Source organism: Lepisosteus oculatus, chromosome 19 (genome assembly GCF_040954835.1).
Source record: "Lepisosteus oculatus isolate fLepOcu1 chromosome 19, fLepOcu1.hap2, whole genome shotgun sequence".
NCBI classification, from domain to species: domain Eukaryota; kingdom Metazoa; phylum Chordata; class Actinopteri; order Semionotiformes; family Lepisosteidae; genus Lepisosteus; species Lepisosteus oculatus.
Window position 1 is genome coordinate 13,204,640 of NC_090714.1, and position 13,084 is coordinate 13,217,723.

Below are 13,084 nucleotides of genomic sequence, written 5' to 3' on the forward strand. Positions count from 1 at the left end.
AATATTCCCCAAATACTTGGTGTCTCTGTAGTTTGTGCTATGCAAGAGCTTGTGTACTGTAACTCTTGTAATGACAGGCAGCTCAGAAATAGGGTCTGAACTGCAGGTTCCTGTTAATTTATAGAAGAGTGCATTTTTGGGCCTTTTTAGAATCAATAACACTGGGATTAAATGTTAAGGTTTGGATAAGCCAGCAAGCCAAGAGTATAATTTAGCAGGGACACTGAGGTTCACAACCATACATTTATTAATAGCACAGTGGGATCTTCAATAACCAAGTAGGCAGGACCTCAATTTAATGCCTCATTCAAAGAATTGCATCTCCTGCTGCATAGTGTCCCAGGTCATCACTCGTGGGCATTGGTTTGTAAATTCTGGTACATTATTGCCGAATGTCCGTTAAATCAAGAATCATGGTTTTCGTCCTAAAAACACGCTATTACAGAATATGAGATATATTCATATACTATATACTGTATATATGCATGTGCTTCATTTGCTAACAGGAATGTCATTTGAACAGTTTGGTCGAATTCTAATGCATTCTGGATGTGGATCTTTTGACTGATTTAGCAATTACAATCAACTACTTAATGAATATTATTCCTGTGCCTTTTTTATCATAAATATACAAGCTCTTTATTCCATGTGTCATAAATATACTATATATTATATATATATAAATTCACCTGAGGACACAAACCTCAAGCAGCACCCATCATAAGCAAGTGTCCTTTTGGGCACCAATGATGTCCATGAATTTTAAACCTGTGAAATATTTATTTCTACCTTGTTGGGTTTTTTTTAATTCGTGCACGTCTCTGTTATCTGTCATTTTACAGATAAAAATTCTCCTTTAGCAGATTGTGTCCGTTAAATCAGAAGTCGCTTAAATTAAGGGGTTACTCTAATGATGACAATGCAGGAATTAGACAGCAATTGCTAGACAACAAAGTGCCTTACAATTAAGACACTGAAATTGAGAAAAGCAGTAATGACTTCTGTATTAGGATTTGATTTCAAGGCATTTAAAGTTGATTGGAAGGATACCACCCAGTGCTCCAAGACTTATAAACACACTGTGATGTGGTCAACTGCAGACCACTCATTTTCTAGTTCAGCACACTATGACATAGCTGTCACTAATTAACATGTGACTGTATTAGTGACCAGCCAGTCGAAGTCGCAGTGTTGTCAGCTTCGTTTGCTAACGGGATTGTTATTGCAACAGTTCGGTCAAACCCCAGCTAAGGCAGAGAACAGATGAGGGAGAATGACAATCCTTTAGTGGAGGATGAGCAAGGAAGCTTCCACAAAGGCAAAGTTTTGGTGGATGGAAAACAGCAAAATTGAAACATATAAGCAAGACAAGGACAGGGGTGAAACAGAATAAGTTTCCATCCCACCATAGGAATGCCGACAAGGGCCCTAGCATTTATTTTCTGTTGCATAGGTTAGTGCTTCTATGATTTTGGGCATGGTATTTTTAAAAATGTACTGACTTTATCCCGTAAATCAGAAGATGTTGGACCTGTCAGATTAAAAGCCATTGTGAGAGGAAGTGTTACAGAGGCTCCTGATACTTATTAGCAGTTCTTGCATGTCCTGCCTTTCACTACAGAGAAGATAATTCCACATCCATAGTTAAATCAGTGATAATAGTTAACAATCCGTTTCATGAAAACGATATATATCCACATTCTATGAGGTTTCCAATGTCAGAAAGGAGTTCTGCCTGGCATGACAAAAATGCTCCATCTTCTTTGTAGAATGCAATATGTTATTCAAGCATAAAAATGTGTATGTAGTGTATGCTTAAGTTCATAAAGGTAATCATATCAATGAACCATGTTTTGATTCATTTGACTTCATTTATCTGATACAGGAACTTTTCAGAGTTTTTCTTTATTAAATCCTAATTTAAAGGACATACTTGGGAATGTGGAATAACATTTTTGCACTGTTGAGAGCATTTATAAATGCATTCAGCTAAGACTTCAGCATCTACTATATTACAGTATGTAATAGGTAGACAAAAGGACGGGATACAGCAGTTGACAGCAGACTTGCTTACTTCCTGCAGTGGTAACAGCATTATTATCTTGTGTTCAATGCTGGGTGACTTCCTCAATTTCAGTCCTGTCCTACTTCAGCAAGCAGCGTGATGGAAGTGTCTTGGTGTTGCAGATGGGCAAATGGGAGAACAAGAGTCTGACCCTGAAGTATCCCGTTTGGCCCCGGTTTAATTCCTTTGGAGACTCGGAGTCTGATGACAACCACCTGAGCATCGTCACCCTGGAGGAGGCGCCATTCGTCATTGTGGAGAATGTCGAGCGCCTGACAGGAACCTGCATGAGAAACTCAGTGCCCTGCCGGAAACACATCAAAGAGTAAGTCTTCTGCTTTGTCTTCTTAAGGCACGCAATATTATTTTTTTCTTCTAATCAGCAGAATATCTCTGATTGCTCATGCTACTAACTCTGATCTTTCACTCATCTTTCTTTCCTGAAACAACCACCCCCATGCGTGTCTCCAGACTCCCTCATTTCTGAGATGTTTCGGATACATTTCAGATGTTTCAATACGTTATTGTATTGGGGTTCTCTGGGCTGTCTGCATGCTGAGATCATCAGTTAACCATTGAGGGATTCCTTGATGTCCCAACAGTTTGTATATTTGGTGATGCTTTTTAAGCCATTGGGTCTTCAGGTTCAGAAATTTGCTGCCTGCTTCCTGTTTTCAAGCTAAGATGATCTTATACTGTACATCATGATGCTTATGCAATCACATTGCATTAGACTTCACGCCAACATCCTCCCCCAGCACAGCTCCGGCTGAGCTGATGAACACGATGACTTGAAAGCAGTGAGAGCCGTTTGCGCACTCACCCAGATCCCCACACATGCCCACGTATGCGCAGCCCAGTGCACTTTCTGTTCCATTTTTTAAATAGCACGATTCCTATTCAACCATCCATTGTGCCTGTTTGCAGAGTGAGTGCTGCAGCAGGTTTAATGATGCAGAAGCACTGGCAGCCAACACAAGTGCTCGTGGAATGAAGCATTTCCCATTGTAGAACCCGCATGACTCCTGCAGACATTTTAACATGCCGATAAGCACTCTCTTCTAACTTCTTCTTAAAGGTTTGTTTGATCCAAGTCAGAAAAGGGGAGCGAAGAGCCAGCCGAGTAAAAAAATTCAAGATCTCTTGCTGATGTGGTCTCTGCGACAGTGTATTGAAGTTGGCGGTGGGCTCGGTAGCAAAATAGTTCTAATGCACAGATTAAGAGGAAAGTTTCTTGATAAAGATGTTCTTATTAAGATAACGTACAGTACATGGCTCTGACATGAGCCTCAGGGCTCAGTAAAGTTCCTTACAAGTGGATGGAAGGCCTAGTAGCCATGGAAACAGTCACAGTAATAAAAAGAAATCTCAGTAGAGGGAGGCCGATTGTGGATTGAAGTGAAACTCTTGTAATTAACAAGACAAACGTTCCGTTATTACCAGGACTGCAAGTATCCATGTGGGTTTACAGTCCTGTTATTTTATGGCAGGCCTCAAGAAGTGTCACAGGGATGTTCCAGCACAAAGTACCAAATGATATCAAACTGTGTTTCCTATTAGGAAACAATTGCAGCATAATATGTTGTAAATGTGCCGTTCACATATGTAACATACTTGCATCACAGCCACATTCTAGTGTCTTAGCAAAGTCGGCCAAGCACAACCTCCTGAAAGCTCATAAACAGCTTGCCTGCCCAACAGACTGGTAGAGAATTTGTACATGTTCACCCACATGGACTGTATCTAAAAGCTCACCTCTAAGGTGGGACTTAGGTACAGTAATTAACATAAATACTGTATATTCCTAAATGTATGTCTTTGAGAGGACAAAGCTTGTTTATTCCTGAAGCATGAAATGGAAATATATCTTGCCTCCCTGCAGGGAAGAGTCACTTATCAGAGTAGCCGACGGCAGTCCTGAGCAGCCAGGAAAGACGATTCTTCAGGATGAGTCAGTAGAATTGCTTCGTGCCAGTTCTGGCAAAGGAGGGAGATGTGGAGGAATTTCTTAGTTTGGAGCAATTGTAGAATGGGAAAGGCCTGCCCACACTCCCGTCCACAGCTTCAAGGAGAGTGTGCAGCATTGTTTTGACAGGAGAAGAGCGAGCCAGTCAGAACATTCTCTGAGGTGGTGGGGAGAGAAAGCACCACAGGGAGCCTGGAGGAATATCCCAAGAGAGTATTTGGAAAAAAATAAAATAAAAAAAAGGTTTTATTCAGTAGCTTGTTGATACCAAATAACAGCTCTCGCTAATTATACCTTATTTTGCTCTTTATTGATATTCTGCCACTAACGTCAACCAGCTGGTGGTTATAATTTGTGTTTTGAATTTAACTTTTCAAAAGAGACGTTGCTTCGGCTAAACCAATAATACAAATACTGTAAATTGTCAGTGCATTCATGGCGGTAACAACCATAGTAGATACACTAACCCATGAAGATTTCTTGTATGGGCAATAGCAAACTTATTTAGCCCTTTTACACTCTATTCTGTTCCAGAACTGAAGTCAAAATATTTGCTGTAGTGTGTAGGATCATAATAATAGAAAAATGATTTTAAAAAAATGTCGCTTATCTTCAATGTTAACTGAACTTTTTGGAATAGTTAGCTAAGTAAATGCCTTATTCCAATGAATTGCAATTTCTACCAGTAATCAAGTGAAACTTCCATTCAGGAATTTGAGCTCTAGAGTGCCATTTGAAATTTTGATTTACAAAAGTATTAACAAACAGAGGAGGGACATGGTGTCATTTTGTTCCATTTACTATTACCACAGGTGGAATTGTAAGTCTGTGGTTGTATTAATGATGCCGTCTTGCTTCAATTAGTAATGCTTAGCTTGGTCAGGCACTCCAATATGATCAATATATTAAAAAAATGTATGACCTGCTTGGTAGCAGATGGAACTTTCAAAAAATGCATGACAAAACATGTGTTTTAAAATAAATGTGTACTACCTAAGGAAATAAAAGAGTCTTTTAGTTTGAGATTTCTCTATATGGCACATGCAGAGCAAAGCAAAAAGCAAAGAGCTCTGTTCAGCTGCCAATTTCAGCATTATTTATCCTCAAATAAATGTATATTTATTGCACTGCTTACACCTTAAAGTATGTGAAGACAAGTTAAAGGGGTCAGAACAGACCCCCAGGTGAAGACTAAGACTTAAAATAAATCGGGCAGAGTGATCAGTGAATCATGGCCTTCTTTTCGGCTTTTACTACCTGTTCTGTTATTCTCTTTGTGTACAGTAAGCATGTAGTAATTTCAACAAACAAGATACTGTGTACTTTGTGAATAAAAAGCTGTTCAGAGATGCACTGATATTATCACAATATGTGAATTTTTGCCTAAGGTTTGTTTTTGAATCACACATCAATACAGGGGGCCTAAACTGGACTGAAGCTTTTCAGAAATCATGCTGATTTGATTTTGTAAAACTAACGCAGACCTGACATGCAGTTTGCCTTAAGCGAGCTTGGAAGGAACAACACAGAATATCAAGAGAGTTATGCTAATGCCTCAGAAATACTGTTGTGGGAACAGATTGATTTTAAAGGGAATTGTGCTGAGTTAGTTAAACCTGCTGTTCTGCTATGGCGAAAGAGAAGAGAGATGATTATTTCTCACTGTTGCCATTACTGGGGCCGACTATGTCTAAACAGAACCCAGACGGGTACATCTTATCACTGTTTGAACACACCTTTCCACACCCTCCTGTGGTCATGTTCTCCATGTTTTCCCCAGTGCAGATTTGCTAGGATCTCAATGTAGAAAGATCTTTTCCATTCCACATAACTGGACCACCCACAGCCATCAAAATCACTAGATTGTTAGATTTGTACGACTGTTTAAGAAAAGAATGAGCTTGGTATTCCAGAAAGGCTGCTCCTCATTTTTACCACTATAAAACACAATTTGTCTCATTTTCTATCCTTTAACAATACACTTATAATAGGATTTACTTTTGGTCCTATGAAGTAAGGAGCCCATTCACAAAGAGCTGCCTCTTAGTGACAGCTGTTCATCTGTAGCTCTGACCTGTAAACTATGACAGCACTAGAGAAGAATTTGCACCTGTGCTTTGCTCCACTGCAGGTACAGTAAACTCAAACGTCAGGAATGCAGATTAAAAATATTTTTACTAGTCAAGGCTTATACCTGTACTACCAAAGTTTTTACTTTTTTATCCTTAACTGAGTTATGTATTGTATGATATGAGTTAATAGTCGCCGAATAGTCGTAATGACTATGGCTTCTTATAAAGCTTTTTTAGAAAAAAGGGATGGCACTGAGGTAGAAATTTGGCTAGAAAGGAAATCACAATTTAAGAAGAAAAAATGATGCTGCACTTTTCATTTACTGCCCACGGATTCATTGTATTTGAGATAGGACAAATTGGATTAAAGGATTAATAAGGCTGTCTGAAAACACAGCACAGTAAAATGATGCCTAGCCACTTCGGTGAAATAAAAGTGATGTATTCTCATTTAGTTCATATGCTGCTGTGATACTGTGCGGTGGAGCACAGGCTGCTCTGTGTGAAGGCAGCAGCTCGGAAGGATGCCACAAACCCTTCTGTGATTAATAAAATAAGAATTTATATTGCTCTGTAAATGGAAAAGTATTAGTCTTCACTAGGGGAGAAATAAGAGGACTGGCAATTAAGGAGCAAAGATTGGCTACGGTCCTTCTGAGGCTGTATGATGCCCATTCTGTCTTTGATATGAAGAACTGAGCTGTTTTCCCTGCCAGACACAAACATTACTGCAGCGGAATGCTTTATTTGGAATAGGACTGACATCATCTGAAGCAGAAAACCCACTTGCTCCCAAAACATCTTCACCTCTAATCACACCCTTTCCTCAGACATGCCTGAGTAATTAAAAAACAGGATTTGTGTGTGTGAAAAACCTCTGAGACCTCCTATTTAAAGGATCCTAAAATATTTAAAATCTAAGCAATGAAGTAGCTTAAATAGGAATTTTAAAGATTTCTGTGAAATCTTCTCACACTTTTATCTTGGCTAAGAAAAATATTCAAGGTTCACATCTACTGCACCTGTACTGTTCTCAATTATAAGACAATCTGTTTACAGCAATTAAATCTTTTTTTTCCTTTTGCATCCGATCCAAACATGTGAAAAATGTCCAATTTAAATGTAAAGAATAATACAAAAATGCACAAATGAAATTCCTAAATCCATTAAATGAATCATTTCTGATCACTGCGCCTGATGTCAAGCATTGATGCCTCGTATAATGGCAAATCACCATTACAAATGACTAGAATGCATGATTCTTCATCATCAGATTTAGCTTACTTATCTCAGGGTCGTTTAGAAAAGTACTGCCATCTGAAAGGCAGTTTAGGCTAATAGTGCTAAGGTTTTACAAAGGCTCATTTTTACAGAAGCAAAAATCAAATAATGGATCTCAACCACCATTTTCAGTTTGTAAGCATTTATGAATCTTAGCTTTACTCTCTTGTTGTGTACTGCAGATGCGGTTCTGACACCTACTGTATTTACCTATTTATAGATTCTCTCTATACAGATATAGTAGACAAGCGATTTTTGGATTAATTGTCTCATTTCCCAAAATAAAGAAATTATTAAATACAACACATCACCTCATTAAGTTGAGTCAACTACTATACGTACTGTAAATGATCTAATGACATTAATATAGCAATGTTTTACAATGTCATTATTGAAGCAGTGCTTATTATCTATGGTTTAAGAGTGTGTGATTGCTTAAGTGATAATGTGCACATCATCTAATTGACAGTAACACCACAGTGGAGGGCACCTATATAAAAAAGTGCTGCAAGGGATTCTGCATCGACATCTTGAAAAAGATTGCCCGGAATGTGAAGTTCACCTATGACCTTTATCTGGTGACCAATGGGAAGCATGGCAAAAAGATCAACAATGTGTGGAATGGCATGGTTGGAGAGGTAAGTGTGATCTCTACTGGACTGATCCTTAAGCTCCAGTCTTGGGTTACCCAGGAGAAAAAATCACAAGCAGTTGAGGTGTGTACTAGAACAGGCTGCGCAAGTGGATCTCACAGAGTATGAGGAGACGGTTAGGACGATTCCAATGCCTCTAGCTCCCAAATATCACTCAGGTCATACCATGGCAAGCAGCCCTATGCTGAAGTTAGTCTCATGCTCTGAGAAATCAGAGGTGCCTGAGACAGATCTGAATCTGGAGTACAAACACTATCCTTTGAAAACCACAGGTATTGCTCATATCATACCTGAGAGTTTTAGAAATGCTGGCTAACATAAAATAAAATTCAATCTCACGGTTTACATTGCCTCTGATACTAATAAGATACTGATACTGATATGAAAGTGGCCCTTAAATTCAGAATTTATTAGTCTTATTGCATTTTGAGTGGCGGTACTTTGAGTTCATTATGGTGCTATTTACTGCAGCTTGTACTAAATCTCAGAAAAGGGTACGTCGCTCTAGGTTGTTAGGATTAATACTGTACATACAGTGTTCTTGTGCTGCCTAATGTTTTAATGCACGTTCTTTTTCTGCTTCTGTATGTCTGCTACCTGGGTATAAATTCAATGGTGTTTTCCACAGGTGGTGTACAAGAAAGCAGTTATGGCGGTGGGCTCACTAACGATCAATGAGGAGCGTTCGGAAGTGATTGATTTCTCAGTTCCTTTTGTGGAAACAGGAATCAGTGTAATGGTTTCGAGAAGCAATGGCACAGTTTCTCCATCTGCCTTTCTGGGTGAGAAAGAACCGAGCCCTTTAACTGCTGTCGAATGTACATAAATATGGTCAAGCAAACATTTCATCCAGCACATACTGTTAGTCACCATTGCAACTTCTTGGAATGAACGTTTTTAAAATTCTCAAGCTTTTCCAAGAGGACGTTACAGATCCAGTGAACAGCTTCCCATTCCAACATAAAAATATGCACATTCAGTGTCAAGATTAAGATAAGATGTAAAATAATACAGCTTTATTAGCATTTAACCCTCCCCCTGATGCTCTCCAACAAGGTGTTCATGGGCTCTTGATTGCATTATGGTAGCTCATATTTTAATCACCATAAGGCCTCTCAATGCACAGATTAGCTGGGAAAACCCTTGGATGGAACCCAGACAGATTCCTGTTACCCTCCCACATGAATCCATTTTAATCTCTTAAGGTTTTTCGCCGGTACTGGTAGTAAGGAAATCTGACTTCCTTTACTGGCATTTTCTCTCCTTTCTCCAGAGCCTTTCAGTGCCTCTGTGTGGGTGATGATGTTTGTTATGCTGCTCATCGTAACAGCTATGGCTGTCTTCATATTCGAGTATGTCAGCCCTTTGGGCTTCAACAGGAATCTTGCACAAGGCAGAGGTAAGCCTGGATAAAGACTGCGTTTCAGCAACACCTGTTACAGCTCTGCCTCAGCTCTGCTTCCAAAAACAAAAAGTTGTTGGAAGAAACGTTTGGGAGAAATATTCTTAGGGCTTGTTGCGGTAGAATATAGGAAAACATTGATTTAATAGATAAGAGTGAGAGACTGCAGAACAAAAACAAGACAGAGTATATTAGGTCTATCGGTCTAAGTATATTAGGCCCATAAATGGAGATTTTTTAATGACAGACAGCTTTGCGTCTCATCATTTTCAACACTTATCGAAGAACATATCCCATTATGGAAATTATGGAGGCGATGATGATGAATCCACATACTTTGTGTTGCTTGCTAATTCGCATTAGATGGTAAACCTTATTGTGTTATGTGATTTTGCCCTTGGACCTTAGCCATAGTGCTAATGCTATGGGTTTGATAGCCCATTAAATTGTGCCCAGACAGCAAGTGCAGAGAAAATGACTTTCTGGCTTTGCTGGATCATTGGCAGGCAGCAGATGTAAAAGTCTGGTCATCCACCTTCTTTCCAAATTTTGTGCAGGCCACAAAGGGACTTTGAGAATTATTTTGGTAGATTGTGAGGTTTTCATGCTGTGTAAATGTTTTGATAATGGCATTTACTGACAAAGTGTAGCACGTCACATAAACACTTGAAATGCAAATTTTAGTTGTTTGGTTTCCTACTATTAATCTTGAAGACTACATTGAAAAGTTGTACTGTACATATCTTTGGGGAAACGAGCCTCACTTTAGTTTGCTGCTAGCTTTTTATGATGTATTTTCTCAGTGGGGAAAAAGGAGGTTGTAAACAGCATAGTGACTACAAGATAAAATAGATATGAAGGCATTTGCGGATTTTGATTTCTCAGGCTCACTTTTCTGTTCTGAAAAAATCTCCACCAGTTTAGCCTTACATAACCCTTTTATCCCATTTGATCAGTGCATAGCAGCCGTTTAGATGAATCCCACTACCAACAGCACTCACATGAGCATGGAGCCATCACTCACAGATATAATCTTCTGTACTCAGAATCTGGAGCAATGATATGGCCTTCTCATATCTTCACAAGCGCTATTAAGACTTTTCAGTTACTGTGTTAGATATCAAATGCAATTCTTCAGTTGGATTAAACTATTGGGTATAAACTGGGTTTTTTTCTTTTGTAAAGAAATGTTCATGGCACTTTCCTTTAAACCAATCCAAAGCTCAAATCATCGGTGGAGGGCCATCCCAGGACACACACTGGTTTTGAAAATTGACATTCATATTCTTCCCATAGGCAACTTCAAGTAAACAGGCACACATACTGTACTGTTAAGAGGTTCACTCGCAGTGGGTGAATTTGCTTTTGAAGTGATGCACTAAAATGGATGTTCTTTTGAAGTACCTTCAGGGATTGCAAATTATCACATAGTAGTGCATAGTGGGGTCTACAGCACTCTACTGCATATTTAATTCTTCTTTATGAGCAAGGATTTTTTTTTCCAAATAAATACATTTTGGTTTTGCTATAATACAAAACAATGAAAAACAGTTCAACAGTAAATGATGTTTGGATGATAAAATATTTATTGTCTGTTGAACTTTTAGCAGGTATAACAGTGGCATGTTCTATTATTTTATCATATAAGGTTGAGACGTAATGAACACGTACGTTGTAAAACAAATTAGAATACTTCTTTGTTTAAACAATGCAACTCAAGGATCTTGAATAATTCCCATGACTAATTAATACCAGGATCCTTTCCAAAAGTCATTCTTTTTTTTTCCCAAGAGGTTGTTCTTAATTACTTCATGTTGAAAGAGATAAATCATTTGAGTGATTTGACTAATGCATAGTTGCACTGGAATTACAGACACGTTATAAGTACCAGTTGACATCCGTACTGTTTGCTATGACTAAAAATGTCAATGGTAGTTTGTTCTGATGTTTGCTTTAGACCCCCATGGACCATCATTCACCATTGGGAAAGCTGTGTGGCTTCTCTGGGGTCTGGTCTTCAACAACTCTGTACCAGTGCAGAACCCCAAAGGAACGACGAGTAAAATCATGGTGTCTGTTTGGGCCTTCTTTGCTGTAATCTTCCTGGCCAGCTACACTGCCAATCTAGCTGCCTTCATGATCCAGGAGGAGTTTGTTGACCAGGTGACTGGACTGAGTGACAAAAAGGTTAGTCTTTAACCAGCCTTTTCACCTGATATATATGCCTGAACCTTTATGACCTTGGTTTTAAGATTAGTTGTGTGAAGAGCACATTTTTCAAAGCCTTATAAGAACATTTTGCATATTGTGTTGCAATGTTTGTCTTATTAATTGCATAAATAAATGTATACTTTTCAGAAATGATTTAAATTGTAAATCAGTTGTTTATTGGAGTGATCCATAATGGAAATCTAATTTCAATTAGACAAAGAATAAGGAAGTCAAGGTTGGATATAATATGCAAGGTAGTACTGTACATATTATTTGTTTGAGTTCTGATAGAAACACCCTGAAAAAGGATAGATTACTCTAGGTTTTTAGGATTAGTATGTTACTGTATATAAAGTGTTCTTGTGTTGCCTAATGTTTTAATGCACATTATGTTTTTGCAAAACCCAAATCAAAGAAACACAAACTAAATTAAATTAACTCTTAGTGTATCCTGTTTGATGAATGATGAAAGGGAGCTATTAAGCTCTGATTTCAAGTGTTTGAATTTTTATTTTCATTTTATAAAAAGATGAGTGACAAGTTATGATTGTTTTAGAAACACAAGGATTGAAAAATTATTCACCTCATTAAACAGAAGCCAGTGAAATCATTAGACGTCCATTTAGGATATTGCTTACGATGGAGAAATGGCTGGCCGTTGCAGGACTTACAAAACTTGCTGCGCCATCGCAATTTACTGTTTCTGTGAGTGGTTTTGAAGTTTCTGCTGTGAAGCTCCAATTACTCAATTCTTTAAATACGGTCATTTTCCTAATCCTAGTTTTCAGGAAGCGAATTGGGGTTGCAAAGACTTTGAAGGCATCACTTCTCCTAGTTTCAGTTAACATTTATGAAAATAGGCATTGAAATTGCATAAGTTATAGATAAAACTAAATACTTATTAGCCTAATATTAAAAATGAGTAGGCAGGATTAACACAAAACATTTCATTTAAACAGTTCCCAAGGCTGTATACTGCAATATGAAAATACAAGAGAGTCTTAAACAGTATGAAAAGTAGTTGTAAAAAGTTATCAAATGATAGGACCCATAATAAAAATAGTTCAAGGAAACGTACACTTTTGCACTGCGGCCTGACACTCACTCGTTGAGTACAGCATTTATTTTTGGAGATAAATGGGACCAAGGGTCTGGTGCAACATTCTGCAGTACAGAATACACAATGAGCAGTGAGATGGTGGGTTATTTAACTAAAGGTTTACAGATATCTCAGATGATGCATTTGCTAAAAAAAGACTTGGGGCTTATACTTTAACTTTAGCTTACACAAGATGTTGTGAAAGCATCTTAGTTAATCAAGCAAACAAATACAAGAAACGGACACAAATGAAAGTGTCATTGCTTTGTAGCAGTCCATTAGATAACTGAAAATGCTGCTGTTTTTCTAAAGTGATATCTTTGATTTGCAGAATA

General features: G+C 38.2%; 1 protein-coding gene across 3 annotated transcripts in view; it reads left to right on the forward strand.

The window, feature by feature from the left end:
• Window positions 1–13,084, forward strand: part of grin2aa (glutamate receptor, ionotropic, N-methyl D-aspartate 2A, a) — a 111,267-nt gene that overhangs the window by 81,744 nt on the left and 16,439 nt on the right. For all 3 annotated transcript variants that reach the window (XM_015360578.2, XM_015360580.2, XM_006637156.3), the window contains 5 exons: window positions 2,188–2,390; window positions 7,854–8,022; window positions 8,666–8,819; window positions 9,311–9,436; window positions 11,397–11,626. In XM_015360578.2, the coding sequence (XP_015216064.1) occupies window positions 2,188–2,390; window positions 7,854–8,022; window positions 8,666–8,819; window positions 9,311–9,436; window positions 11,397–11,626 (882 nt within the window). The remainder of the gene's footprint in view (window positions 1–2,187; window positions 2,391–7,853; window positions 8,023–8,665; window positions 8,820–9,310; window positions 9,437–11,396; window positions 11,627–13,084) is intronic.